We start from the raw sequence: 26,645 nt of genomic DNA, 5'->3' as shown, positions 1-26,645 counted from the left end.
CAGGTCCTTTCTGCCATTAATAGCTTAACTAGGCAGTACAAAAGAGTACAATGCCAGTCATATCTTTGAATTATTCAACCTATCTATATTAGTTGTAGAAGCTTTGAGGATTAATCATCAATTTACGTGTCAGAGGATTTTTTTTAAAAGTACTTCATTAAATCATTTGAAATTAATGTTTAATTTCCATTATTCCAAAAGTCAGTTTTGAGACTCACTTGCATTCTGTGCATTTGCCACGCAGTGCCTTTTTGACAGAGTTTTGAGGCTCATCTCAGTCATCATGTCCACACTTGATTTTTCAGAGGAGTGAAGAACTTGTTGACAAAATATGCCTTTGTTCAGAAAGTTATTTTCATTACAGGAATCTGGTCCTCTGATATGCCTTTCTAAATCCTCTGTATCACCAGATTTTTCAGGGAACAATATGATGGTGGTTGACATTGCAAATATCACAATCCTTCCCTCCCTCCAAGTCATGCTGATATTACACACTAGCATTCCCCTTCAAGGCAGCTCAGAATTTAATTTAGATCGTTATATTCAAGATTCAATTTATTGTTATGTAATAAAAACAGTGTCATGCTACATGGAATTGCTTTTGTCTGCTGTAAGGCAGATAGATTCGCCTTTGGAAAATATCTATGTAATTGTACTTATGAGCTTCTGATCAAAATTCACTATTATAGAGAGGTTTGCTATTTTTCTGATGTGGAAAGTAGAATCAAGAAGGATTTTGCAATGTGTCATAGAATCCTTGTTTCTTCTTTTTCAAACACAAGATGAGCTGAAAGATGAAAATGTTATATTAACATCCTTTAAGGAAAGATCATTGGATTGTTTGTTAATTGATTTAAAAATTACATTTTTTTATTGAAAGTGCAATACCCTTTGGCTGAAATGGAACTAGAGACTGCAGTTTCTATTCTAATTGGATTGATCTAAATAAGCACATGCAAGTAACTCATTTCTGAGCAATGATTCACTAGTAACACAAGTCCCATGAAGTTTGCTGGTTGCTCAGGAGACAGATAATAATAGGCCTTTTTATAGAGTTAAGAAAGTGAATGAAAAGGCGGATATTCTCCGCCTTTCCATCGATTCACCGACCTTTATAAAAACACCAGCGGCAGATGCTGGATGCAGAGTCTGATCCTTCTAGGGGTAGTCTCACAGGCAAAGTGAGTTGCTCCACCTTGCTCCATAAAGACAATGCCACTGAAGCCGACTGCTTAGGGGTGGGCTGATGATGTCGCGATGACACCATGAGCCCATAACCCACCACCAGGGCTCCCACGGTGGTTGGTGCTGGGGTTAGGGTTCCCTCCTGCCACCTGGAAATGTCCTCTTCCTGTTCCCCGTCTGTTCCTTGCTCCTTCACCAAGGCCACCAAGACCGAGAAGCAGGAGGGCAACGGGGAGCCAGAGGGAGTGGGAGTGGATGTGCAAGGTGAGTGGGAGTGGAGAGAATTCATCCCGAAGAGCATGGAAGCCCTGTAGGGGTAAGGAGAATTGGAGCCTGCCGAACCGCCAGGGCCAGTAGGCGAAAGTACGCAGGTGCTGAGCTCCATGGCTCAGGAGGAAGGAGGACAGATGCTGAGAAGTGGAACTGAAGAAGCAGAGTTGGGGAGTCTGATGGATGAGAGAGGGAAGCCACGTTCAGCGTGCCGGATAACCGAGCAGAAGAGCTGGATGAAGGATCAATGGCCGTCTTTGTTACCCATAATCCCCCATGCAGCTGGATCCACTCTGCATTTCCCAGAGTGGTTCCAGCTGTGTGGGGGATTATGGGTAACATAGATAGCCATTGCTCAGTGTGTATTTTCAACCTCACAATGTCAGGCAACGCTACTGCACCAGTCACCCCACCTCCCTCAGCTCCAGAGAAAGGCTCCCAATGCCGGTGTCTATAAAAGCAATGCTGCAACCAGCCTTACAGGCCTTCTCCATAAAAAAGGTATACCCATCTCTTTTCTCCCCAATGGAGTGGTGTCAGTCCATAAAAACACCTGATGCAATCAGCAGCTCTGAGCTTAAAGGTCTCAACTCAAAAATGTTGACTGTTTTTTGCTTTCCATGGATTCTGCAATACCTGCTGAATTTCTCCATCACTTTGGTGTATTGAAAAAGCAGCTTTACCATGTGCAACTACTGAAGAAGGTTTTGGTCAAATGAAATTTTTAAAATATCCAGAGTGCTTTGCACATCCTGGGCTGTAGTCACTGTATGAGGGTTCCCAGCACCCACATTGGAGCCCATCCTACATCCACCCACAAAAGACTCCTCCAAATGGAGGTGATTATAGGGTTTATGTATGCTAAAAGTAGTTAAGTAGCTTGCCCTTGTTCAATCAGCCAAACCAGAGGAGCCAAACTTGAAGCTTTAATTTTGTGTGGATCAATAGTCCTGCTAAGTTTGCCACTATTGACGTTCCAGATAACAACAAACCTTTCTGAACATACGAATTTCTGCTTATGCTCAGGTCCAGTTCCTCAACCTCAAGGGCTTACTTTCATTGGAAAAATTTTCGGTAGCCAATGGACTGAATAACTATTTAATCAATTTAAGGGAAAGATTTTTTGTGAGAAAACCCATCCAACCAGTATGTAATTTCAGTTTTTTGATAGACACTGTTGACAGATTGAATAAGAGATCTTTTACATTTATAATGCATTCCAAATTCATTTCTGAATCATTCAGCTGAAGAAGAGAATGGGCACTAGAAACATTTCAATTGCAACAGTCCAGGTAAGAGGGGATAACAACAAAGAAAGGAATTACTATTCTGTGTATCATAGAAAATTAATGGCACAGAAGAGACTATTGAGTCTATTGAGTCTGCACTGGACATGATTTAAGTATATGATACATGTTATTTTTGTAAAAGTTCTGTTTGTTAGTCTACAATATTATGCTATATCTGGATGAGGAGGGTTTGGATTGATTTGTGATTTTAAATACAATCAAATGCACAATAAGAATATGCTTCCTTTGTCTTACTTATTATCTTTACTTCCAGTGTTGGACAAAGACACTGGTGAAAGCAACAAGTTTTCATTGAATTTCACAGTTCAATAGACCTCCCACCCTCTGGAGTAGTTTGCTGAACCCATGCTGTGTTTCCTTCCCTGATCTGTGTTAAAACCTGTGCAACTTTTCTTGAAAGTACATCTAATATAATGTATTCTGTAATCATTATTTTTATTTATAGTTGAGGTGATGAATCGTGGTTTCAGATATCCTGATGACTTACAAAGATATATATGAGGGAAATGGGATAAGTGGGATCGTTCTGAGCTAGTGTTATTGCGATGGGCTGAATGACCATCAAAAGCCAAGGTATATGGCAATCTTAGAGATAAAAAATGTGGAATGTTTTGATCCGCAAGTCACAAACATTTTACCATGACATTGGCTTTGTCACATATTAAATTATATTCTGTTGTTTGCTGACCATTTCCAGACCATTATAACAGTACCACACTGAAAAATCAGATTCACTTACCCCAAAACATAAGAATAAAATGAATAGAATAAACAGTATGCCCAGGACGAGAAGTATTATTCCCCACTGTGGTATTTCTGTTTGGCCAGAAGAGACTGGTTCTTCAGCTTCTGCACAAAGTAAAGACACAAAAAAATTAATAGTGAAGTGAAAATAAATGAGGTCTTCATCACCAATGAAATTGAAATTAAAAAGATTAAGAAAGGTAGATGCAAAAACATTTTTCCCATGGTAAGGGTTTAATGGGAATCTGAGGGGTAATTTTTTTTTACACAGAGAATGGTTGGTATCTGGAATGAGGCGCTGAGAAGAACTGGTGGAGTCAGATACAATCCCTATGTTTATTATGCATTTAGACACAATACACAAGGTAAAGAAGGATATGGTGCTAACACAGGCAAAATAAATGAATGTAGTTGGGCAAAAAGGTCAGTAGGACATGAGGCCTTTTTCTTACAACTCCATGACTTTATATTGGTGGACAGTGTTTATTAGGTAAGGATTTTCAGATGAGGTTGTGGCTGATTGTGCAGCCAATGCCATGAGAAAGAATCAGAAATCGAAGCAGGAGCAACTATAAAGCAATCCTATTTCTCAAAGCAAGGTTCTCCCCTGGGTTTATAAGCTCAAAAGTTCATCTTGTGTAATGTCTGGATTGATTCACATTTAGTGAATAATGTTAAATGGGCACTCTGTTTTGCCATAACTCAAAATTGGGCATAACCGAAACAAAATAAATAGTTCATCTTCAGTTTAAGAAATCGTGGCTTCCTTCCAGTCAGAAGATGATTTGTGTGTTCACAACAGGTGGCTGCGGCAGGAACTCACAACTGCAATCGGATTGTCATCCTGCTTGTTGGAAAGAGATCTCCATGACAATTGTGTGGGATGCCATCGAGATTAGGGAAAATGGGAACAGTGAGGGTAAAATAGAGGAGACCGAGGAAGAAGGGAAAATCATGGTTGGGATTAAATGCCATTGTTTACTGGATTTTCAGTGGTTTGGAATTTCTACTCAGGCTCATGCTGCAAGTAGGCTATCCCAGGTAATTTACTCCATTCTCCACAGGTCCCATATTACAGTATCTGGGTCACAAAAGCAAAAAGCAGCATGTTAAAATGATTCCTGGTCAGTGTTAAGTGAAAGCATTTTATTTCCTTTAATGCACATTTGATTCTTGACATTTGCATGGGGTACTCCTTTTTTTAGTTCCTCTTGGAAGTCAGAAGCATTCAATGTGCACATTGCACGAGAGGGCATCAGCATTGAGAGGAATTCAAGGAGCAAGCACCTGATCTAATTTCCCAGCGGTGGGTCTTGTGTGATGAAAACGGGAGTGCACCCTTAAAAATTTATTCTATAAGTATTCTTTTCCACAATTATAAAGGCACACATTTTTTTTAAATTGTATCCAATTGGCAGGCAAGTGTGTCAGAAAAACAAACATTTCCTCAAAATAAATCACCAATAATAAACCTGAATCTGTAGGAAAACTCATATTCAAAATGTGCTGTTGAATTTATTTGATGATCAAAATTTTAAACAATAATTTTGCACATTTACTGCAGACCTTGTTCTAGACCTGCAACCTTTTACCTGAGCAAACAACTAATAGGCTGGTATATTTGACTTGAGGTTAAGGTTTGTACATGAAAGGAATAGCTAGAACAGAACAATACAAAACAGGAACAGGCGCTTTGGCCCAGATGTCTGAGACAAACAGGATGTTCAAATCAAACTAAAACTCTGCTGTTTGCACTTGATGGGTATCCCTCCATTCCTATCTAGAAGCCTCTTAAATGCAACTATTGTACCTACTTCCATCACTAATCCTGGCAGCCTACTCCAGGTACCCACCTCTCTTCATGTAAAATAATATTACCCACACACCTCTCTTAAACTTCCACTCTTCACATTAAATGCATGTCCTCTCACCTGTCTTCTACTCTGGGGGAAAAGAATCTGATTGTCTATCCTCTCACTGTTATCATAATTTTATAATGTTTATATTCCTAGAAATATTACTTGACCCGAATTAACTGGTCAATGTATCCATGAAGTACTTTAGTTCTCCTAATAGTTTGAAATTAACCACTGATAATCCCATTTTAAAGTGAAGCAATATAATGGAACGTTGATGTTAATAATATTACACAATTCTTGCAGCTAATTTCCTTGAGCTCAAAAAATTGAAAAACCTTAAAAAATATTGAAATGGAAAGATAGAAATATTCATAATAGTTAAAGTAAAAGTTGATACTTTACCCACTGACAAGCTGTCCCTTTGCAGCTGGAAGTTATTTCCAAGCGTCTCTACTTCATTCGTTCCCCTGGCAAATTCTGTTTTGACTTTGTCAACTGTCACTAACTCATTTGCAGCATTTGGGTTGAAGTAACACATGTAAGTACATTTAATGGATCCACTTCTGTTTGGAATAAAGGGATAGGGTCAGTTGCAAAAGGAAATTTTCAGGCATATTTATTAGCGACTTACAAAAACGTGCAGAGTTTGCAGGTTAGGTGGTGTGTTTGGGTGGAATAGGCTCAAGGGCCAGAAGAGTCTGTGACTGTGCTGTAGGTCTAAAAGTAGATTTGGGGCTACATAAAGATTTAATACAAAATTAACATCATGGTTCAGTATCGATATGAATTGTGGAGAAATTATATATTTAATTCAATATGAATTAGCTAGATTAAATTTTTAATGGGTATTTTCTGTCATGTGTTTGCCATACCTCAGATGACAGAATTGAAAATGCATAGAAACCTATCTGAATCCGAGGTCATTGAGTTCAAAAGATAAGTTCTGCTTTAACTGCTGGATTATTGAATGCAGTGTTGGTCACAACACTAAAGGAAAGGCCAAGTATCAAATAATGATGAGATGGAATACAAGAAGGAGATTGAAATACATGTGGCATAATGCCAAGATAATATCCTCTCTCTTAACGTCAGTAAGACAATGCAGATGACCATTGATGTCAGAAGACATCCATGTCCACACGAATGGTACTGAATTGGAAGGAGCAGACCGCTTCAAGTTCTTGGGAGTAAACATTTCCAATAACTTGACATAGACCAACCAAGTCGAAGTGATGATCAAGGAAACACACTAATGATTCTATTTTCTCAGAAGACTAAGGAAGTTTGTGATGGAGTTAAACAAGGAAGTGATTGGTGCAGATGCTGGGGTTGAATGCAATGCACAAGTATGCTAGAAAAACTCAGCATCTATAAGAAGTAAAGGGTAACCAAAATTTTGGGCCTGAAGCCTTCAACATGATCAAAACACAATGCAGGCACCTGAATAAAAAATACAAACTTCCCTTCCCTCCATGGACTCCGTCAACATCTCCTTTTAATAAAGAAAGGAAACCAACAGACTAAAGAATCCATCACATCACAGTCACACTCTCTTTTCCCTCTTCCCATTGGGTGCAGACTCAAAAATGTGAAATCACACATCAACAATCTTGTAGAAATTTCCTTCCTTGAAGCCATCAAGTTCTCATATTGTCCTTGCTTTATATTAATTGATTTTTTTCTTTTATTATTACTCTGTACTCAGTAATTGGGTTCTTGTTCTCTTATTTTACACAACTGTAGGAATATAGACCTATTATACTCTTAGATTGCTTGCAGAAGAAGCCTTCTCACTGACCAAGGTATAAAGTGTCAAATAAACTTGAACAAGTAAACACAGCATGACGGCACTGAAGAGAGTGCATAGGAGACTGAATGGAACATTTCACTTTAAAAGAGAAATTTATTAGGCTGGGGGTGGGAAGGGGACATGAGAGAGTTATGTAAGATTATGAAGGCATAGATAGGGAGAAGAATGAGAAACCTTTTTCTAAGGCAGAGATGTTTAAAACCAGAGTGCATGGATAAGAGGGGGATCTGAGAGATTTAAAAAAATCATCCAGAGAATAGTTCTGCACCAATCACTTCCTTGTTTAACTCCATCCCAAACTTCCTTAGTCTTCTGAGAAAATAGAGTCGTAGAAGGTGGCAATTTCATAGCATTCTTCTTAAGGGCTGCATGGTTGGTGTAGCGGTTAGTTCAATGGCTTTACAGAGCCAGCGATTTGAACTGGGGTTTGAATTCCGTGCAAGAAGGTTACGAATTGCTCATTGATTGGATTAAACCAGATAGGTACTGAACTTCCCACCTACTTTAAGAGGTCCACTATTATCCTAGTAATAAAGAAAAGTAAGATAGCATGCCTTAGTGACCATCACCAGTGACTCCCATATCCATGAAATGCTTTGAAAGGTTAGACATGGCCCATATAGTCACGATTCACTACAACTTGCCTTCGATCACAATAGATTGTTCTACAGGAGTTCCTGTATCTTTGTACTTGGACTCTACCCTAGAACACCTGGACCGCAAGGACCCTGATGTTTGGCTCCTCTTTATTGCCATTAGCACCATATACTTCCAGGCAAACTCATTCCAAACTTAGGTATTAGCAAATCCCACTGCATCTGGATCCTCAGCCTTAACACAGGTTTGCTGCAGGCTGCAGATGACATCACTGTTGGAGGCCAGACCTCAAACAATTACAAGATTGAGTATAGGAAGTAGGTAAAGAGTCTGCTGCCATGATGTCACAACAACAACCTCTATGTGAATGTCAGATAATTTAAGGAACCTGATCAGAAAACGGGGAGGGGGCAGAGCACATGTCCCTGTCTATATTAATGCTGCTGAGATGGAGATGAAGGAGACATTCAGGTTCTTAGGTGTAACCTAGTCTGGTCCAACCACATTGATTTTATGATCAAGAAATTGCAACAATGACTCAACTTTCTCAGAAACCTGAGGAAATTCAGCATATCCACAAGGTCTCATACCAAATTGTACAGATGCAGTACTGAAAGTATGAAGAAAGCACATCAGCACCTTTTCTTCCTCAGGTGTTTGCAGGTTTGATATGACATCAGAAATCCTGGCAAATTTCTACAGATGTGTGGTGGAAAATGTGCTGATGGGCTGCATCACAGTCTGGTATGGGAACTCCAATACCCCAAAGTGTAAAGACCTGAGAAAGGTAGTGAACACACCCCAGAACATCACAGGAAAAACCCTCCCCACCATCGAGGGTAGAACGCGAATGTCGGAAAGCAGTAACCATCATCAAGGATCCACACCCCCCCAGCACATGCTGCTGCCATCAGGAAAGAGGTCTCAGTGCCACAAGACTCTCACCACCAGGTTCAGGAACAGCTGCTACCCCTCCACCATCAGACAAAGTCAATCAGACTCATTTAAGGACTTACTTTGCACTTTATTTATTTTTTCTCTCTGTATCACAGTTTGTTTACATTTCTTCATTTGTTTACATGGATGGCATGATTGGCGTAGCAGTCAGCACAATACTTTTACAGCTCCAGCGATCAGGACCAGGGTTCAAATCCCCTGCTTTGTAAGGAATTGTACATTCTTCCCGTGTCTGCATGGGTTTTCCCCAGGGGCTCCAGTTTCCTCCCACCATTCAAAACATACTGGAGGTGTAGGTTAATTGGGTTGCATGGACTTGTGAGCTGAAATTGCCTGTTACTGTACTATATGGTTAAATTTTAAAAAAATCTATTTGCATCTTTTTATGTACAGTTTTTTGCACTATACATGGTAATTGTGCCTTACACGAGGAAAAAGAATTTCAGACTTGTATGTGATGTCATGTATATACTCTGACAATAAATCTGAACTTTAAACTTTGAAAGTATCCTTTCTGGATGCATCTTATTGACTACTGCAATAAAACTGCAGAGAGCTGAGAATGGAGCTAAGGCTGGTATACAATCCAGCATCCCCTCTATTGACTCCACCGATACCTCCATTCTTGGGAAAGTTGCTACCATATTGAAGGACCTGTCCCACCCCGGTTGTGCGCTGTTCTCCCACTTACGTCTGTCGAGCAGAAGATACGAGATTGGAAATATGAAACTTCAGATACCAGGACAGTTTATTTTCTGCTGCCATCAGATCTTAAATGGACCCCTTGCACTGTTTTTAACTACTTTTCTCTATACCATACAATCTGCTTTTGTTATTTGCTGTGTACCTTGCATTACTTGATTTATTGTAGCACTGCTCCCCACACTGTTGTTCATTTAATTGTTTATTTTGTCATTATTACTCTTTCTGCTGTAAGAAATTGACTTGACTCAATAGTATGCTAAATAATGCTTTATACAGTACGTTTGTACACGTGACATTAAATTCAATTCAATTTAGTACTTGATGGGTGGTATGAATAGGGTTGGTCAAGGGGCTGTTTTGGAACTATATAATCTCTAAATATGGCTTAACTGTAATCAAAAGCAAATAATAAATATCTGAACTGAGCCAGATTTCAGTTTCACTACATGGTTCAATTTTGCTACTGACACAGTGTGATAGTACAGATTCTATCACCAATGTGTACATGTACAGATGGTAGTGTAGGATGACTGTGATTCGCTGAGAGCTTAGCCACACCTACTGGCAGGTCTTAAAGGATTGCTCCTAACCAGACCAGGTCATTCTGGACTGGTCGACCTACTTGTGATATGCTCCAGTCTTTTAGTTAATAAAAGCCTTGGTTTGGATCAACAAGTCTTTGGTTCTTTCGACGCGCATTACACACAGGTTAAAATTTGTTCACAAAACAGTATTAAATACTGTCGTTGAGCTGGATTAATAGGTTTTTTTTAATTTCAAAAATATTTAAAATGTGGAAGAAACCCTCTTACCTCAGACCTGTAATTACACAGGTGCGGTAGCTGTCTTTCAATAAGCTGTTTGTATATAATTTTGTAAGCTGCAAAACATAACGGTGATTGAACAATTTTCAAAACACCAAATTTCATGGAAATTTTGAATCAGATTTAAAAAGCAGAACTTTTATTACAAGGATTATACATGATATCATACTTTGCCCATATCATTCTAAACAAGGTCAATGAACTTGTGGCTCAAATCAATACAAAGGGCTATTAATTATGGATGAGATTGTGGCAAAAGTGAGAGATAAGATCAAAGGACCAGAAATCCATCTGGGTGGATATTAGGAGTAGTAAGAGGGGAAAAATACATTGGTGTGAATTTTTATAGGCTACTAAGTAATAACATTACAGTGGCACAGGCAGTAAACCAAGGCGACAATGGGATGAGGGAGGAGTTGGCAAGTGTAGACTTGGAACACCGGCAATATTGATGGGACAGTCGAGGAACAGTGATCAGCAAAAGTATATTCCAGTTACATACAATGACAGTATGAAAAGTCAGCCGTGGATAACTAAGGAAATAAAGGAAGGCATTAAATTAAATTAAAAGCTCATGCATATAAAGTGGCCAAGAGCAGTGGGAATTGGAAAACTTTAAAAAAGCAACAAAGACCAACACTTATGATAATAAAGTGACCTTAAACCTTGAGAAAGCAGTAAAAAAAGGAAAGATAGATTATGAAAGTAAACTAGCGCAAAATATAAATACAGATAGTAAAAGTTTTTATAATTATATCAAATGTAAAAGGGTGGTAAAAATAAGTGTTGGTCTTTGGAAAACATGAAGGGTGAATTAATTTTGGGATATGAGATAAACAACTATTTTGTGACAGTTATCACAGTGGAAGACATCGCTTACAAGCCAAAGAGTGATATTTACCTAACTTTGGATCTAAAGGTAAATATGTCCTTTTGTCCTGATGGAATGCATCCCAGAATACTGAAAGAAATGGTGAGGTTATGGTGGAGGCATTTGTGGTAATTTACCAAAAATACTCTGCTTTCTGAGAATTGGAAGACTGTAAATGTCAGGCTGTTGTATAAAATAGGTTGTAGGAAAAAGGCAGGTAACGAAAGGCTCATTAGCTTAATGTCTATGGTTGGGAAAATGTTGAGGCTATCTTGAGGAAGAAATAGTGAGACATCTGGATAACGGTTACAAGTGGTGTTCTACAGGTATCAGTGTTGGAGCCACTTCTTTTTACATTGTATGATAATGATTTAGATTGCAGAATAAAAGGCTTGTGGCTAGGTTTGTAGATGATACAAAGATAAGAGGAGGGGCAGGGTAGTGAGGAGGAAATGGAGAAGCTGCAGAGAGAAAGACTAGGTGGATAAGAAAAGAAGTGACAAATAAAATACTATGTTGGAAAGAGTACAGTCATGCATTTTGGTAGAAGGAATAAAAGGGCAGACTATTATTTGGAAGGGGTGAAAATTCAAGCTTCGGAGGTGCAAAGGCACTTAGGAATACTTATTCAGAATACCTCCAGGTTGAGTTGCTGTTGAAGAAGGTCAATACAATGTGGACATTGATATCTAGAGGAATAAGATACAAGAGTAGGAATGTGATGTTGAAGTTTCACATAGCACTGGTGAGGCTTGGGTTAGAGTTCGGGGTTCAGATTTGGACACTTTATTTAAGGAAGAATGTGCTGGTATTGGAGAAGTTTCAGATAAGATTCATTAGAATGATTCCAGGAATAAAGGGATTAGTATATGATGAACGTTTGACGGCTCTTGGACTACACTTCTTGTTCAGAAGAATGAGGTGGGACCCTAGAGAAGTATTTTGAATGTTGAAAGGCCTAGTCAGAGTAGATGTGGCAAAGTTGCTTCCCAAGTTGAGTTGAGTCAAGCACAAGAGGACACAACTTCAGGATTGAAAGGCACCCATTTAAAACAGAGATGTGGAAGAATTTCTTTAGCCAGAGTGGTGAACGTCTGGAATTTGCTGCCACAGGCAGCTTGAAGGCTCGGTCATTGGTTTAAGGCAGAGTTGGATAGATATCTGAATGGTCAAAGATTATGGGGGGAAGGCAGGAGAGTGGTGCTGAGTGGGATAGCGGAACGGACTTGATGGGCCAAATAGCCTACTTCTCCTATACATTATGGACATGGATAGAAATTGTTTCATCAAACAGATAGAGAACAGATACAGAAAAGACAGGTCCTGTGTAATAAATTTATTGGAGTTCTTTGAGTGCATTGGATAGAGGGGAACAGGGTTTACAGAAGTCATTTGATAAGGTGCTACATAAAAGACATCCATAAATCAAGGATGCATGGAATTGGGGGTAGTGTATTAGCATGGATAGAAGATTAGTTAACCAATAATAGGCTAAGAGATGGGATAAAAGGTGAGTGGAGTGCAGCAGAGGACAGTTCTGGTCCCACAATTATTCACTATACACATAAATGATTTGGTAGAGGGGTCCGAGTGTTGTGTTTCTAAGTTTGGCGATGCCTCTAACTTGAGTGGAAAAGCAAATGATCCAGAGAATGTGGAGAGTCTGCTGATAGATGCAGATAAATTGAGTGGGCTGGGTCTGGCAGATGGAGTATAATGTTCATAAATGTCCCTCCTAATTCTTTCCCTTCTCACCTTAAACCTATGGCTTTTAGTTCCAGAATCAATAACGTTTGGAAAAAAGACTGAGCAGTCACTTTATCCACACCCCTCATGATTTTGTAAATTTCTATCTTCTTCACTCTGGGGAATAAAGACGCAGACTATCCAACCTCTTCCTTTAACTCAACCCCTCCAGTCCCGACAATATCCTGGTGAATATCCTCTGCACCCCTTCCAATTTATTGACATCTTTTCTACAGCTGGGCGACCAGAACTGCACACCAATGTCTTGTATGGATGAATCATGAGGTTCCAACTTTTGTACTCTTTAAGCCAAACATTTTTTCCACTTGAATTACCATTTTCAAGGAAATACGCGTAATTTAAATTTCAAGCACTGTTGAAAAGATTTTCCTTACCATTGCAGTAATTTTGGCAACTATCCTTTGAAATTCTGGGGAATTTTGGTCATTAAGTGCTTCAGTAAAATTTCTGTTTATTATTGTGAAATTCACTTCAAATGACAAGTCTCCATTTCGGCCTCCAAGTGTGGATAGAGTTGGTTGTGTAACTGGTTTCAGCTCTTGATAGCCTAAAATTAAGATGTGAATCATTAAAATGTTGTCAATGAGAGACTATAAATGAATATTAAATACCTCAACAGGTTCAGGATTTCAATTAGATTCTTGGTATATTTTTTGTGAAGAAAGTGAGAACTTCATTAATTTTCTGTTCTTTTGAACGGTCTGCCGTTAACTCTTTCTTATAGCTTCCATGATCTGGATTTCAATGACCCATAATGTGATTGTCAGTACTAGGAGAAAAGTTTCCTGTTTTATGTCATAATGAGGGTACTGGAGCTTGAATTGTTCATAATTATGAAACATATTTGCATCAATCTAATTTATTTTGGTTTAAGTAACGACTTGCTCTTTAGTTGCATTCCAGAAATGCATTTGAACGAATGCATACCATTTACATAGAGGCTATTTTCATTCAATGAATGTGTTCCCAATTCAGTGATTTCCTCAGTATTATCCCTGAATTCATTGTAGACAGTGACTTTATTAACTGTTGCCTTTGTAGGATCATTTTTAAAAGAACAAAGTGCTTCAACTTTCGTATCCTCGGTATTTCCAGGACTGTAAAAAGCAAAGAGACATGTAATCAATTAATGTAATTACAAACTGTAATATTGATTTGTTTCACTGAAATATTTTATTTTGAGATATTTTGCATGAATATATATTTTACAAAATAACTAAGATAACTATTCTTTAATCACTCTCTAATGCTGAAAGGATAATGTGAATTAGTGATATATTAAAATTGGTCATTATGAGTGGTCTAAAGATATTTGATAATCTATTCTTGATGATATAACTTATCAAATGACCTTCCCACAAGCTTGAACTGTGAGAATCAGTCACATTGTTAAAATTAAAATGCTATGCAGCTTGTTAACCACGAGCAATATTTTCCAGTACTTTCCTCTTGTGACATATTAATTAAAAAAAAATTTTTATGTTTCATGAAGCAAGATTGTTTGATTTTAAAATGATTTCCAGATAGACTGAAATCTTTTCTCTAAAATTATGTCCATGGAAACACAGTTCGTGCCACTGTTATTGACTGACCTATTTTGTATGAAGCATTTCCTGCTTTACTTTCAAGCAGATTAGATACTGTTAATGAAGAATCAGTAAAAACATCTTACCTGAAAGTTATCCTGTTACAATTTGAGAATGTTTCTGCTATCTTGCTTTTGCTGTACAATTTGTTGAGCTACCAAAATCAACAATAAACGTTTTAGAGAACAGAGTAAACCAGTCAATCATAATATCAAATCATAATTCATTTTAAACTTACCGAATCTAAAACATCGTTTGATTCACGTTCATACTCAGGAGTATTGAGATTTTGTAAATTTTGCGTGAATTTCAAGTTAGTTATAGTAAAAGTGACATTAAAATCAAGGAGTCGTGTTTCTTTATTCGGTTGTACTGTGACAACCACAATTGGACTTTCACCTGCAGGGAAAGGAAATATTATGGTAAGAATGCCACAGACTGAAATAAAACATTTCCAAACTTCACCAATGACATTTGGAATGAAGAATTACAATTCTAAAATTGGATCTTTATCTTTAACCTCTGGACTAAAGTGTTATCTTGTCAAATTCTATTTTGCAATTATTTGGTTATCAGTTCATCCATTGGTATATGTGAGAAAAGGAAACTTATGAAGTTAAACTTAATAAAGTGCCCTGATGAGAGTTTCTAAAGTGGATTTGCCTTACATTTTAAATGTGAGTTGTTTAGCTGCCATGTTTTTATGAGCTTATATAATCAATTCCATGAACCTAGGCAAATATCACAAAACCCAAAGTGTTTGAAAGTTGCAGGTATTAAAATTGTCAGTGAGGTGTTATTGCCTTGAAGTTGCACATGATCTAAATAGGCCTTGGGGTGAGCTCAAAAAAAATTATGCATGAAGCACATTGATAGAAGAGGCTTAAGGAATGTACTTATAAACAATCAAAGGAGATTCCTTCACAGGATCCGAAGGGAGAGAAATTCAGAGTATCAAAGATTAGGGTTATAAGAAGGTACAAAAATTAGTGTTGGGATTTGTTCGAGAGTCACTGATGTGGTTGGCTGGAGGGTCAATGTTTCAGTGCTATATTTCTTTATAACTTTTGCCATCACCTCATCACCAATAAGAAGGCTTCCATAGATACTATTTATTGAGATGTTAAAGTATATTTACTGTTGTTATCCTCTACAAATATGAGGGAACTATTGAGACCAAAAATACTCACTGATTGAAGGAGTGGATTCAGTATAACCTGAAAAATTGAATAGACGTAAATGATCATGAAAAGGAAAACAATTCATTGTTTTTTTCTGAAATTCTCAATTTAAAGTAATTAAACTAAACAAATAATTCCTGCAAACGATAAATACCATTCACATAGAGGCTGTTACTTTCCAACAAATATATTCCAAAGGTGGAGATGCCCTCGGTCTGGTCTCTGAACATACGATACACGGTGACCTTGTTCACTTCCTGAGGATCGGAGTCATTTCTGAAAGTGCATTTTGCATTCACTCTGGTGCCCTGAATATGTTCAGCACTGTGAAATAGATGGAGAGGCAATTAATTAAATTAGGAACTATTTTGAAATCCTCCTCACACATTCTTTTCGAATAATAAATGTTGCTGGTGCTAAAGTTACTCAAGCTCTCACTGCGATTATATTTCCGCTCCAACTGCAACAGTGAACTGGTTTGAACTGTGTCCGTAGTGAACCAAGTCACACAAAGAACTGGTGGTGAAATGCTTGACAAATACCAGAATATCAAAGTAATTTCCAAAATGCTGATTGAGAGTATTTATTGGTATACCCAGGATGTGCAGCATAATATTCACATAGATTGAAGAGCAAAGATTGTGAGTCACGAAACTATATTTTGATTCTTTACATCCAAAATGTAAAACTTCATCCATTTAACAATTTAATTTCAAAATGTTGGGGCTAAGCTACCTCATACAGCTGCAGATAATATGTTTGTCAATTCTCAAACTAGTTTTGGTGCATGATAAACAAAGGTACAGATAAGGTAAAGATAGATAAGTAGTTCCCATTGGTGGGAAAGATTAGAACTGGGGACATAGTCTCGAGATAAAGGTTAAGATTTAGCATGGAGATGAAGAGGAACTGTTTTTCTCAGAGGGTGATGAATCTATGGAATTTGCTGCCCATTGAAGCAGTGGTGGCAACCTCAGTGAATATATTTAAGATAAGGTTGGATAGATTTCTACAAAGTAGGGAATTAAGGGATATGGGGAAAAGGAAGGTAGGTGGAGATGAGCCGATCATCAGATCAGCCATGATCTCATTAAATGGCGAAGTAGGCTCGACGGGCCGGGAGGCCTACTTTTGTTCCTATTTCTTATGTTTTTCTGTTATTATCATTTGGAAATTAAATCCAATATATTAAATTGTTGAAGTGTTTCTGAGAAATTAATTTGTCCTGAAGAGGGAGTGGATGATATCGGAGAAGGATATTACTTAGAAAATTTAACTGAGGTGTTCCCACCATTGCATTCGATGACCTGGCTTCAAATTAGATTTTTAAAAATTTCACTGAATTATGTAATAGGGCTTCAGGAGACTTATGACTAACTTTCCATGAATAAACGACAATGCCTGTGAATGATGTAGATATGATCCAATACCACCAATATCCATGTGAGGAAATGTGAAAGCTTTTACTGTTCCGTGTATTTTTACTAAGTTACAGAGTTTATAAGTATTAATCATGACGAATATCAAAAATCCATACCTTAATGAGAGAACTTCGCAGCCTGAGAATCTTTTGTTAATTTCACTGTTCCTAAATAGTTTGTTCAGCTGTAGGAAAGCAACAGTTGGTGTTTTAGATGAAATAAAAAACAAGCAATCATTTAATTATCTCAATTATTAAATTGTCAACTGACCTGGGCAACAATAAGACGAGAAGCAGAGTTGTACAATAGAGAATCGGGATTTTGTAAGAACGCTGTTGAAGCCAAGTCAGTTATAACAAAGGTCACATTAAAATCAAAGTGATTCATCACCTGAATTGGAGGTGGTGCTGTGAAGAAAAATGAGAAAAAAATATTCATCTGATTGTTAAAACATCGAGTTTCTTAATTTAAGAAAAAAGGTTTTTCAGACTTAATCTTAGACCCTAATCCTTTAGCTGTTCTCTTTGGCAAGATAGAACGGCATGAATTTAATGCCAACTAAATGTCAAATACCATCTTTTACTTAGCTTATGGCAAGATGTGCTGTGCTACTTAGGTGGAAGGATGCTGTTCTGGCCACTCATGCTTATTGGTTATGTGAAATTATGTCTTGTGTTAACTTAGAGAAAATCCAATGCTCTGTAATTGATAAAAATATAAATTTTCAAAGTATGTTGGGAGCATTTGTGAAATATTTTCAGAAAATCAGAACAATAACAATTTGGATGATAATTTGATATTCTTTTTCTTGCTTTCTTTTTCTAAAGCAGAGTGCTAATCTTTCTCTAGTCTGTACAAAGTGTGTTTCTTTCTGTACTTATTATGTATTCATATACACTATGTGTGTATATGTTTATTATTATAAAGTGAATAATAAGATTGAAAAAGAAAAGAAAGATAGTCATGAGCATGGCATCCATGGAACCTTGGCTATGTGGATTCAGAATTGTCTTGCCTGTAGAAAGCAGAGAGTAGTAGTGGACAGAGAGTATTTTGCCTGGTGGTCAATGGCAAGTTGTGTTCCACAGTGACCTTTTCTGGGACTCTTGCTCTTTGCTATTTTTATAAATGACCTTGTTGAAAAAGCAGAAGGACGGTTCAGTAATTTGCGGTTGAAGCAATGGTTGGGGGAGTTGTGGATAATGTTGAAGGTTGTTGTAGGTTATAAAAGGATAAAGGCAGGATGCAGAGTGTGCTTTAAAGTGGCAGATAGAGTTCAATCTAGATAAGTATGAAGTGATGCATTTTGGAAGGACAAGTCTGAAGGTTTGAGTACAGGGTTAATGGTCGGATACTTAACAGTGTGAAGAACAGAGGGGTTCACATTCATACATCCCACAAGGTTACTATGCAGGTTGATAGGATAGTTAAGAAGGCTTTTGTGATGCTGGGCTTCAGTAGTCGTGAGATTGAGTTCAAGAGTTGAGATGTCATGTTGCAAGTCTACAAATCTCTGATGAGTCCACACTTAAAATATTGCATTCAGTTCTGGTCTCCTCATTTTAGGAAGGATCTAGATGGTGTAGAGGAGATTCACCAGTATGTTGCCTGGATGGGAAAGCACCTTTTCCCCAGGGTGGGAGTAGCATGTGTACAAAGTGAAGGGAAGAAAGTTTAGGGGAGTCATTAAAGGTATGTTATTTACACAGAGTTGTGAGTGTCTGGAATGCTTTGAAAGGGATGGTGATAGAGGCTGAAACCTTAGGGACATTTGAGAGACTCTTGGACAGGCACATGGATGAAAGAATAATAGAGTGTTAGGACTTAGTTTATTTTTTTGTAGGATATATAGGTCAGCTCAACATCAAGGACCGATATAATCTTTCTATTGTCACACACTTGCCATTAATGCATCATGACCAAGGACCACATTTAGGGAGTATTTAACCAGAGAACAGCACAGAAACAGGCACTTTTGGCCCTTCTAGCCTGTGCCGAGCTTTGTTTTGTGCCATGATCCACTGACCTTCACTGTGCATAGCCTTACATTCCTCTCCACTCATGTACCTGTCCAAATTCTTCTTCAATGTGAAAATTCAGCCTGCATTCAGCACCTCAACTGGCAGCTCATTCCACACTCCCACCACTCACTAAACTTTCCCACTTTCATTCTTAACCCATATCCTCAGGTTTGTATCTCACCTACCCTCAGTGGAAAAAGCCTATCTAAATTTACTCTGTCTATACATATCATAATTTTAAATACTTCTATCAAATTTCCCCTCATTCTTCTAAACTCCAGGGAATAAAGTCCTAACCTGTTTAACCTTTCCCTGAAACCCAGTTCCTGACATCCAGGTTAATCTTCTCTGCGCTCTTTCTAGCTTACTGATATCTTTCCTGTAGTTAAATGACCAAACCTGCACACAATACTGCAAATATGGCCTCACCAATGTCCTATACTACTTTACCATAACATCCCAATTGCTATACTCAGGACTTTGATTTATGAAGGCCAATATGCCAAAAGCTATCTTTATGACCGTATTCACCTGTGATGCTGCTTTCAAGGAATTATGTACCTGTATTCCCACTCTGTTCTACCACAATCCTCAGTGCCCTACCATTTACCATGTATGACCTTTCTTTGTTTGTCCTTCCAAAATGCAGTAAATTCCTCCTGCCATTTTTCAGCCCATCTGCACGCTCTGAAAATCTTCTTCATTGTCCACAATGCCTTTAATATTAGTGACATCTGTAAACTTGCTGATTCAACTTACCAAATTATCATCGAGATCATTGATATAGATGACAAACAAAAATGGTCCCAACACCGATGCCTGAGTCATCACTAGTCACAGCCCTCCAGTCTGAGAAGCATTATACACCACTACTGTCTGGTATCTCCTGTACACCCATTGTCAAATCCAGTTCATTACTTCTTTATGAATCCTTAGTGTCTGAACCTTCCTGACTAACCTCCACGTGGGACCTTGCTTTCTTTTCTTTCTTCCTATTGGAAGAGGTCCCACCTTCCCTAGAAGGGAGTCCAATGATCCAGAATCCTGAAGCCCTCCCTCCTGCACCATGTCTTTAGCCACATTTTAAGATGCATTGTCTGCCTACTTCTAACTTCATTAGCAAGTGGTACGGATAGCAATCCTGAGATCCTTCATCTCTTCTACAAAACCTTTTAACTGTCCCCATAACTATGGAATCCCAGTCTCACTGCAGCCCACTCTTCTCCTTCCTTTTGTTCTTAGCAACAGATCTAGACTCTCTGCTAAAGACCTGATCGCTGTGGCTTGTCTCTGATAGGTCATTCCCCACAACAGTATCCAAGATGGTACACTTGTTATTGAGAGGAATAGCCACAGGGTTCCCTGCACAAACTGCCTGGTACCATTCCCTCTAAAGACAGTCAACCATCTACACTCCTCCTGTCTCCAAGGTGTGAGAGTAATCCTTTAACTCCTGTCTACCACCCCTTCTGCCTCCCAAATGACCCACACTTAATTCAACTCTATCTCCAATTTCTTAACTCTGCTTGTATGGATCTGCACCTGGACGTGCTTCTTGCAGATGAAGTCATCAGGGACAAAGAATATTTATAGTTACTAACTCCTAGTGAAAAGGGAAGAGATGGCGAAATATAGAAACAAATCTGTACTCACTGGTTGAAAGGGTGAATTCATGGTAACCTGAAAAAAAAAGGACAGTTTTCAGGTAGCAGGTAAATAAAGCAATGCAATTGAATGTTTTCATGAATTATTTTGCATTTGATCACAATTGTGGAATAAATAGAAAAAAATAGGGAATTCCTTTTGGTGATACATACCATTGACATAGAGGCTGTTACTGTCTAGTGAATATGGTGGAAAGGTGGTGATGCCCTTGGTGTACTTTCTGAACTCATTGTACACCGTAACACTGTTAACCTCCAGAGGATCAGAGTCATTGCGGAAAGTGCAGTTTGCCAACACTCTGGTGCTTTGTTCATTTCCTGGGCTGTAGAATAGATGGAGAGATTATTAAGTAAATTTTGAAAGATATCACTTAAGATTTCATACATTACTTTATACTAATGGCCAATTTTGGGGCATAGATATCATCTATGTAACCAATTTATTGCAGGTAATAAGTTTGTTCATTTTAAATTAATTTTTAAAAATTTAATTTGAACCGTTAGTTTGAATAAGATGTGCCAAATATTCCATTAATCTTACTGTTGTTGTATTTGTGATAAACGAATTTGTCCTGATGGGTCATTTGCTAAGAAACGAACTGAATACTTCAGTCCAAGGATGAACTACAAATTTGGGGGGTACGTTACATGGAAGAGAGTCAGAGGTAACTTTCAGGCACTAGAGACCATTCCTCTCAAGATTTTACAAGCACTCAAGGGTGATATTTAGCTGAGAAGAGTGCAATGTCTGTGCCCCATGCAGATTTTTTGTTCAATTTGGAAATGCTGTTTATGTTTGCATGCCTCAGATGCGCCTGTGCACATCCGCTCTCCTGCATACAATTGTTCAACTGGCACAAAAGAAATTTGCAAGCTCCAGCATGGCAAATGTGTTACACTCTACAAATGCACAATTTTGTTTTGGAAAAGTTATTTCCCAGAAACAGCAGTTTATGACTTCTTTCCACTTTTACCATGAGAATTATCAAGCAGAAATGTGAGTACTTTTATGAGGTCTTGTAGTTTTACTAAAATCACATCGTTTAGAAACAAGTAATTAATCACGACGAATATCAAAAATCTATACCTTAATGAGAGAAGTTTGCAGCTTGAGAATTCTTTTTTAATTTTGCTGTTCCTAAACAGTTTGTTCAGCTGTAGGAAAGCAACAGTTGGAGTTTTAGATGAAATAAAAAACAAGCAATCATTTAATTATCTCAATTATTAAATTGTCAACTGACCTGAGCAACAATAAGACGAGAAGCAGAGTTGAACAATGAAGATTTGGGATTTTGTAAGAACTCTGTAGAAGCCAAGTCAGTTATATCGAAGGTCACATTAAAATCGAAGGGATTCATCACCTGAATTGGTGGTGGTGCTGTGCAGAAAAATGAGTAAAAATATTTATCAGATCATTAAAACATTGCGATGCAGAATTATTTTTTTCCTATAGACAGAAATTAGGATTACCATGGATGTTGGAAAGTCAGTAGAATGTTTGACTGCAATGGGACCAGATATGATACCAAGAGCAAAGACGATGTTGGTATTCAACAGTTTTGTCTATTGCATTTAATATTAGTTTCAGAACTAATATAAACAGGAACATGGAATTGTCTGTGTCCTGGTGCAGAAAAGGATGTGATTGATACTAAATAAGAGTCTTCAACATTTCTCCAAATTGGTATTGTAGCTCTAATCTCTGATCTTTGCTCCTTCTGGTTGCGATATGCATCTGCTTATCAGCATTCTATCTGTGTGTCTGACATGAGTTGGGGCAAGAAGAAGTCACATTCACTGACTTTCTGTTGAAAATAATAATGACGCATCAACTTGAAAGCTCACATTTTAAGTTCTCAGTTGGATTGGAGTGGGAAACAAGCATTGATACATGTTATGCAATCAGGAAACTAAATAAGCAGTACTAATTTTCTGCTGCGTGCTAATGTTCACAAACTCCCAGTTCTACCTGTTATGACCAATTGTGTGGGCCCGTAGTGTGCAGTGACGCTGAATATATTGTTGTCTATTGCTACTTGATGTTCTGGTGCAGAGGAGAATTTGATTAACGTTGTGCTATAATCTTGTACAAGTTTCAAATTAGTAACTGTAATTGCTGACAGGTAACATCTTGTGGTTTTCCTTGAGGCATTTTTTTATACTTCTCGAATGCCTCATCTGTTCCGTGTTGCTGTACACCTTCCAAACCAGATTTCCACTATCCCTCAAAAATCAAGGTTCCTTATGCCTGCTAATCTTGGTTTTAATCCTAACAGGAACATACAAACTCTTCCCTGTCAAAATTTCACCTTTGAACATTCTCCACCTATTTACCTGAAAACAACTTATCCAAAGCCGTGCATTCTAGATCCTTTCTCATATCCTCAAAATTGGGCTCTCTTCAATTTAGAATCTCAGCCTGAGGCTCAGGCCTATCCTTCTCCATAATTTTTTGAAACTAATGGCATTATGATCATGGGACTCAAAATGTTCCCCGACACATAATAGTACTTCTGATGCTTGTCCTGGCTTGTTCCCTGATGGAAGAACCAGTAGAGCAGATTTCAGATTTATTGTCGAATACATACATGACATCACATAAAACCCTGAGATTTTATTTCTGTAGGTGAAGCAGAATTACCACCTACTGGTAGTGCAAAATAATTTGTACACAGCGTATACATGTGAATAAATAAAGGACCAGAAACTGCTCACAAATGTAAACAACCTGTCTGTGCAATAGAGAGAATTTTAAAAAATCAACAAAGTGCACAAGTAAGAGTCCCGAAGCAAGTCCCTGAGTGAGTTTGTTGTTGACGAGTCTGATGGTGGAAGGGTAGCAGCTGTTCCTGTACCTGATGATGTGAGTCTTGTGGCGCCTATATTTCTTTCCTGATGGCTGTAGTGAGAACAGAGCATGTGCTGTGTGGTGTGGATCTCTGTTGATTGCTGCTGCTCAGCAACAGCAGTGTTCCCTGTAGATGTTCTCGATAGTGGGAGGGTTTTACCTGTAATCTTCTGAGCTATGTCCACTACATTTTGGAGGGCTTTATACTCATGCTATCGGTCTCCCTGTACCAGACTGTGATGCAGCCAGTCGGCACTCTTTCCACCACACATCTGTAAAACTTTGCCAGGGTTTTTGCTGTCACACCAAACCACCCCAAACACCTGAGGAAGTAGAGGCACTTACGAACTTTCTTCACAATCCCATTAGTGTGTTGGGTCCGGGAAAGATCCTCCAATATAGTGACTCCACATATTCCCTTTCTTCACCCTCTTTATGTCTGATCCCCAAGTGATCACTGATTTGTATACCTGTGTCTTACCCTTCCTGAACTCATCAATTAGCTACTGTGTTTTCCTGACATTGAATAGAAGGTTGTTTTTGTTGCACTCTCTCCAGTTGGACCTCTCTATTTGTGTGTGTGTGTGTGTGTGTGTGTGTGTGTGTGTGTGTGTGTGTGTGTGTGTGTGTGTGTGTGTGTGTGTGTGTGTGTGTGTGAGAGAGAGAGAGTATAGTCTTCTGAACACATTTGACAAACATTTAGTCATCCATCCAGCCCTTTTACAGTATGAGTGTCCCAGTCAATATGTGTATCATTAAAACCACCTACTAACACAACATTGTTTCTTTTAGATGTCTGCTATCTCTCTAGAGATTTGCTCTTCCAATTCTTGACTATTGGGCAGTCTATAATACAAACCCCATGAGTGTGATCATACATTTCCTGTTCCTCAGATCCGTCACCCATATAGCCTCAGTAGATTAGCCCTCTGATCTCTCCTGCCTGAGAACTGGTGTCATATTTTCCCCGTTGAGCAATGCCATTCCTCTCTCATACATTCCCACCCACTCCGATCTATTGCAGCTAAAGCAGTGGAACCCCAGAACATTGAGCTGCCAGTCCTGCCCATCCTGCAACCAAGTTTCATGAATGGCCACAATGTCATAATTCTACAACCGATCAATGCTCTAACGTTGTCTGCCTTTCCTACAATACTCCTTGCATTGAAATAGGTGCACCTGAGAACATTACTACCACTTATAACCCATTGACTTCTAATGGTGCAAGCAATTTCTACCTAATCATTTTCCTCCTCCATTGGCTCTGCTCTGACACCCTGCTTCCCATCCCCCTAGTTTAAACTCTCCAGAGCTGCACATGCAAACCTTTGCACAAGGTTATTGGTTCCCTTCCAATTCAATTTCAAATTGTCCTATCGGAACAGATCCCACCTTCCCTGGAAGAGATCCCAATGATCTAGAAACCTGAAGCCTTCCCTCCTACACCATGTATTTAGTCATGTGTGAAGCTACATTATCCTCCTAAATTCATTAGCTCATGGCACGGGTAACAATCCACAGAAGCTCTTATCTGACCCCCTAACTATGGAATTCCCTATCACAACAACTCGCTGCTTCTCCTCCCTTCCTTTCTTAGTCACAGAACCAGATTATGTGCCAGTGACCTGATTGCCATGGCTTGTCCCTGTTAGGTTGTCCCCCCACAACAGTGTCCAAAATATTACACTTGTTATTAAGGCTATCGGCCACAGAGTTCCCTGCATTAACTGCCTGGTACTTTTCCCTCTACAGACCACCAACCATCTACACTCCTCCTGCCACCGAGGTGTGAGAGTAACCCAGTAACTCCTGTCTACCACCCCTTCTGCCTCCCAAATGACCCACACTTAATTCAACTCTATCTCCAATTTCTTAACTCTGCTTGTATGGATCTGCATCTGGACGTGCTTCTTGCAGGTGAATTCATCAGGGACAAAGAATATTTATAGTTACTAACTCCTAGTGAAAAGGGAAGAGATGGCGAAATATAGAAACAAATCTGTACTCACTGGTTGAAAGGGTGAATTCATGGTAACCTGAAAAAAAAAAGGACAGTTTTCAGGTAGCAGGTAAATAAAGCAATGCAATTGAATGTTTTCATGAATTATTTTGCATTTGATCACAATTGTGGAATAAATAGAAAAAAATAGGGAATTCCTTTTGATGATACATACCATTGACATAGAGGCTGTTACTGTCTAGTGAATATGGTGGAAAGGTGGTGATGCCCTTGGTGTACTTTCTGAACTCATTGTACACCGTAACACTGTTAACCTCCAGAGGATCAGAGTCATTGCGGAAAGTGCAGTTTGCCAACACTCTGGTGCTTTGTTCATTTCCTGGGCTGTGGAATAGATGGAGAGATTATTAAGTAAATTTGGAAAGCTATCACTTAAGATTTCATACATTTCTTTATACTAATGGCCAATTTTGGGGCATAGATATCATCTATTTATTGCAGGTAATATGTTTGTTCATTTTAAATTAATTTTTAAAAATTTAATTTGAACCGTTAGTTTGAATAAGATGTGCCAAATATTCCATTAATCTTACTGTTGTTGTATTTCTGATAAATGAATTTGTCCTGATGGGTCATTTGCTAAGAATAAACTGAATACTTCAGTCCAAGGATGAACTACAAAATTGGGGGGGCATGTTGCATGGAAGAGAGTTAGAGGTGACTTTCAGGCACTGGAGACCATTCCCCTCAAATAATGCAGCAGGATTGTACAAGCACTCAAGGGTGCTACTTGGCTGAGAAGAGTGCAATATCTGTGACCCATGCAGAAATCCTGTGCAATTTGGAAGTACCTTGTTATGTTTGCATGATGCTCAGATGTGCCTGTGCACATCCGCTCTCCTGTATACAATTATTCAACTGGCAAAAAAAATAATTTGCAAGCTCCAGCATGGCATATGTGTTACACTCTACAAATAACCATATAACCATATAACCGTTTACAGCACGGAAACAGGCCATGTCGGCCCTTCAAGTCCGTACCGGTTCACTTGAACATCTCCACTA

General features: G+C 38.5%; 1 protein-coding gene across 1 annotated transcript in view; it reads right to left on the bottom strand.

The window, feature by feature from the left end:
* Positions 1 to 537: 537 nt before the first annotated feature.
* LOC138756851 (mucin-16-like) overlaps positions 538 to 26,645 on the bottom strand; it is a 69,261-nt gene continuing 43,153 nt past the window's right edge. Inside the window, exons 35-52 of the mRNA XM_069923243.1 lie at positions 25,795 to 25,964; positions 25,630 to 25,656; positions 22,014 to 22,150; positions 21,860 to 21,927; positions 20,926 to 21,095; positions 20,762 to 20,788; positions 17,358 to 17,494; positions 17,204 to 17,271; positions 15,821 to 15,990; positions 15,676 to 15,702; positions 14,724 to 14,884; positions 14,572 to 14,639; positions 13,827 to 13,996; positions 13,274 to 13,446; positions 10,250 to 10,317; positions 5,771 to 5,931; positions 3,505 to 3,614; positions 538 to 787 (exon numbers count right to left, since the gene is read on the bottom strand). Of these exons, the coding sequence (XP_069779344.1) occupies positions 725 to 787; positions 3,505 to 3,614; positions 5,771 to 5,931; positions 10,250 to 10,317; positions 13,274 to 13,446; positions 13,827 to 13,996; positions 14,572 to 14,639; positions 14,724 to 14,884; positions 15,676 to 15,702; positions 15,821 to 15,990; positions 17,204 to 17,271; positions 17,358 to 17,494; positions 20,762 to 20,788; positions 20,926 to 21,095; positions 21,860 to 21,927; positions 22,014 to 22,150; positions 25,630 to 25,656; positions 25,795 to 25,964 (1,975 nt within the window). The 3' untranslated portion in view covers positions 538 to 724. The remainder of the gene's footprint in view (positions 788 to 3,504; positions 3,615 to 5,770; positions 5,932 to 10,249; positions 10,318 to 13,273; positions 13,447 to 13,826; positions 13,997 to 14,571; positions 14,640 to 14,723; positions 14,885 to 15,675; positions 15,703 to 15,820; positions 15,991 to 17,203; positions 17,272 to 17,357; positions 17,495 to 20,761; positions 20,789 to 20,925; positions 21,096 to 21,859; positions 21,928 to 22,013; positions 22,151 to 25,629; positions 25,657 to 25,794; positions 25,965 to 26,645) is intronic.

This window comes from Narcine bancroftii, chromosome 3 (genome assembly GCF_036971445.1).
Source record: "Narcine bancroftii isolate sNarBan1 chromosome 3, sNarBan1.hap1, whole genome shotgun sequence".
NCBI lineage: Eukaryota > Metazoa > Chordata > Chondrichthyes > Torpediniformes > Narcinidae > Narcine > Narcine bancroftii.
This window is presented reverse-complemented; position numbering and strand designations above follow the sequence as displayed.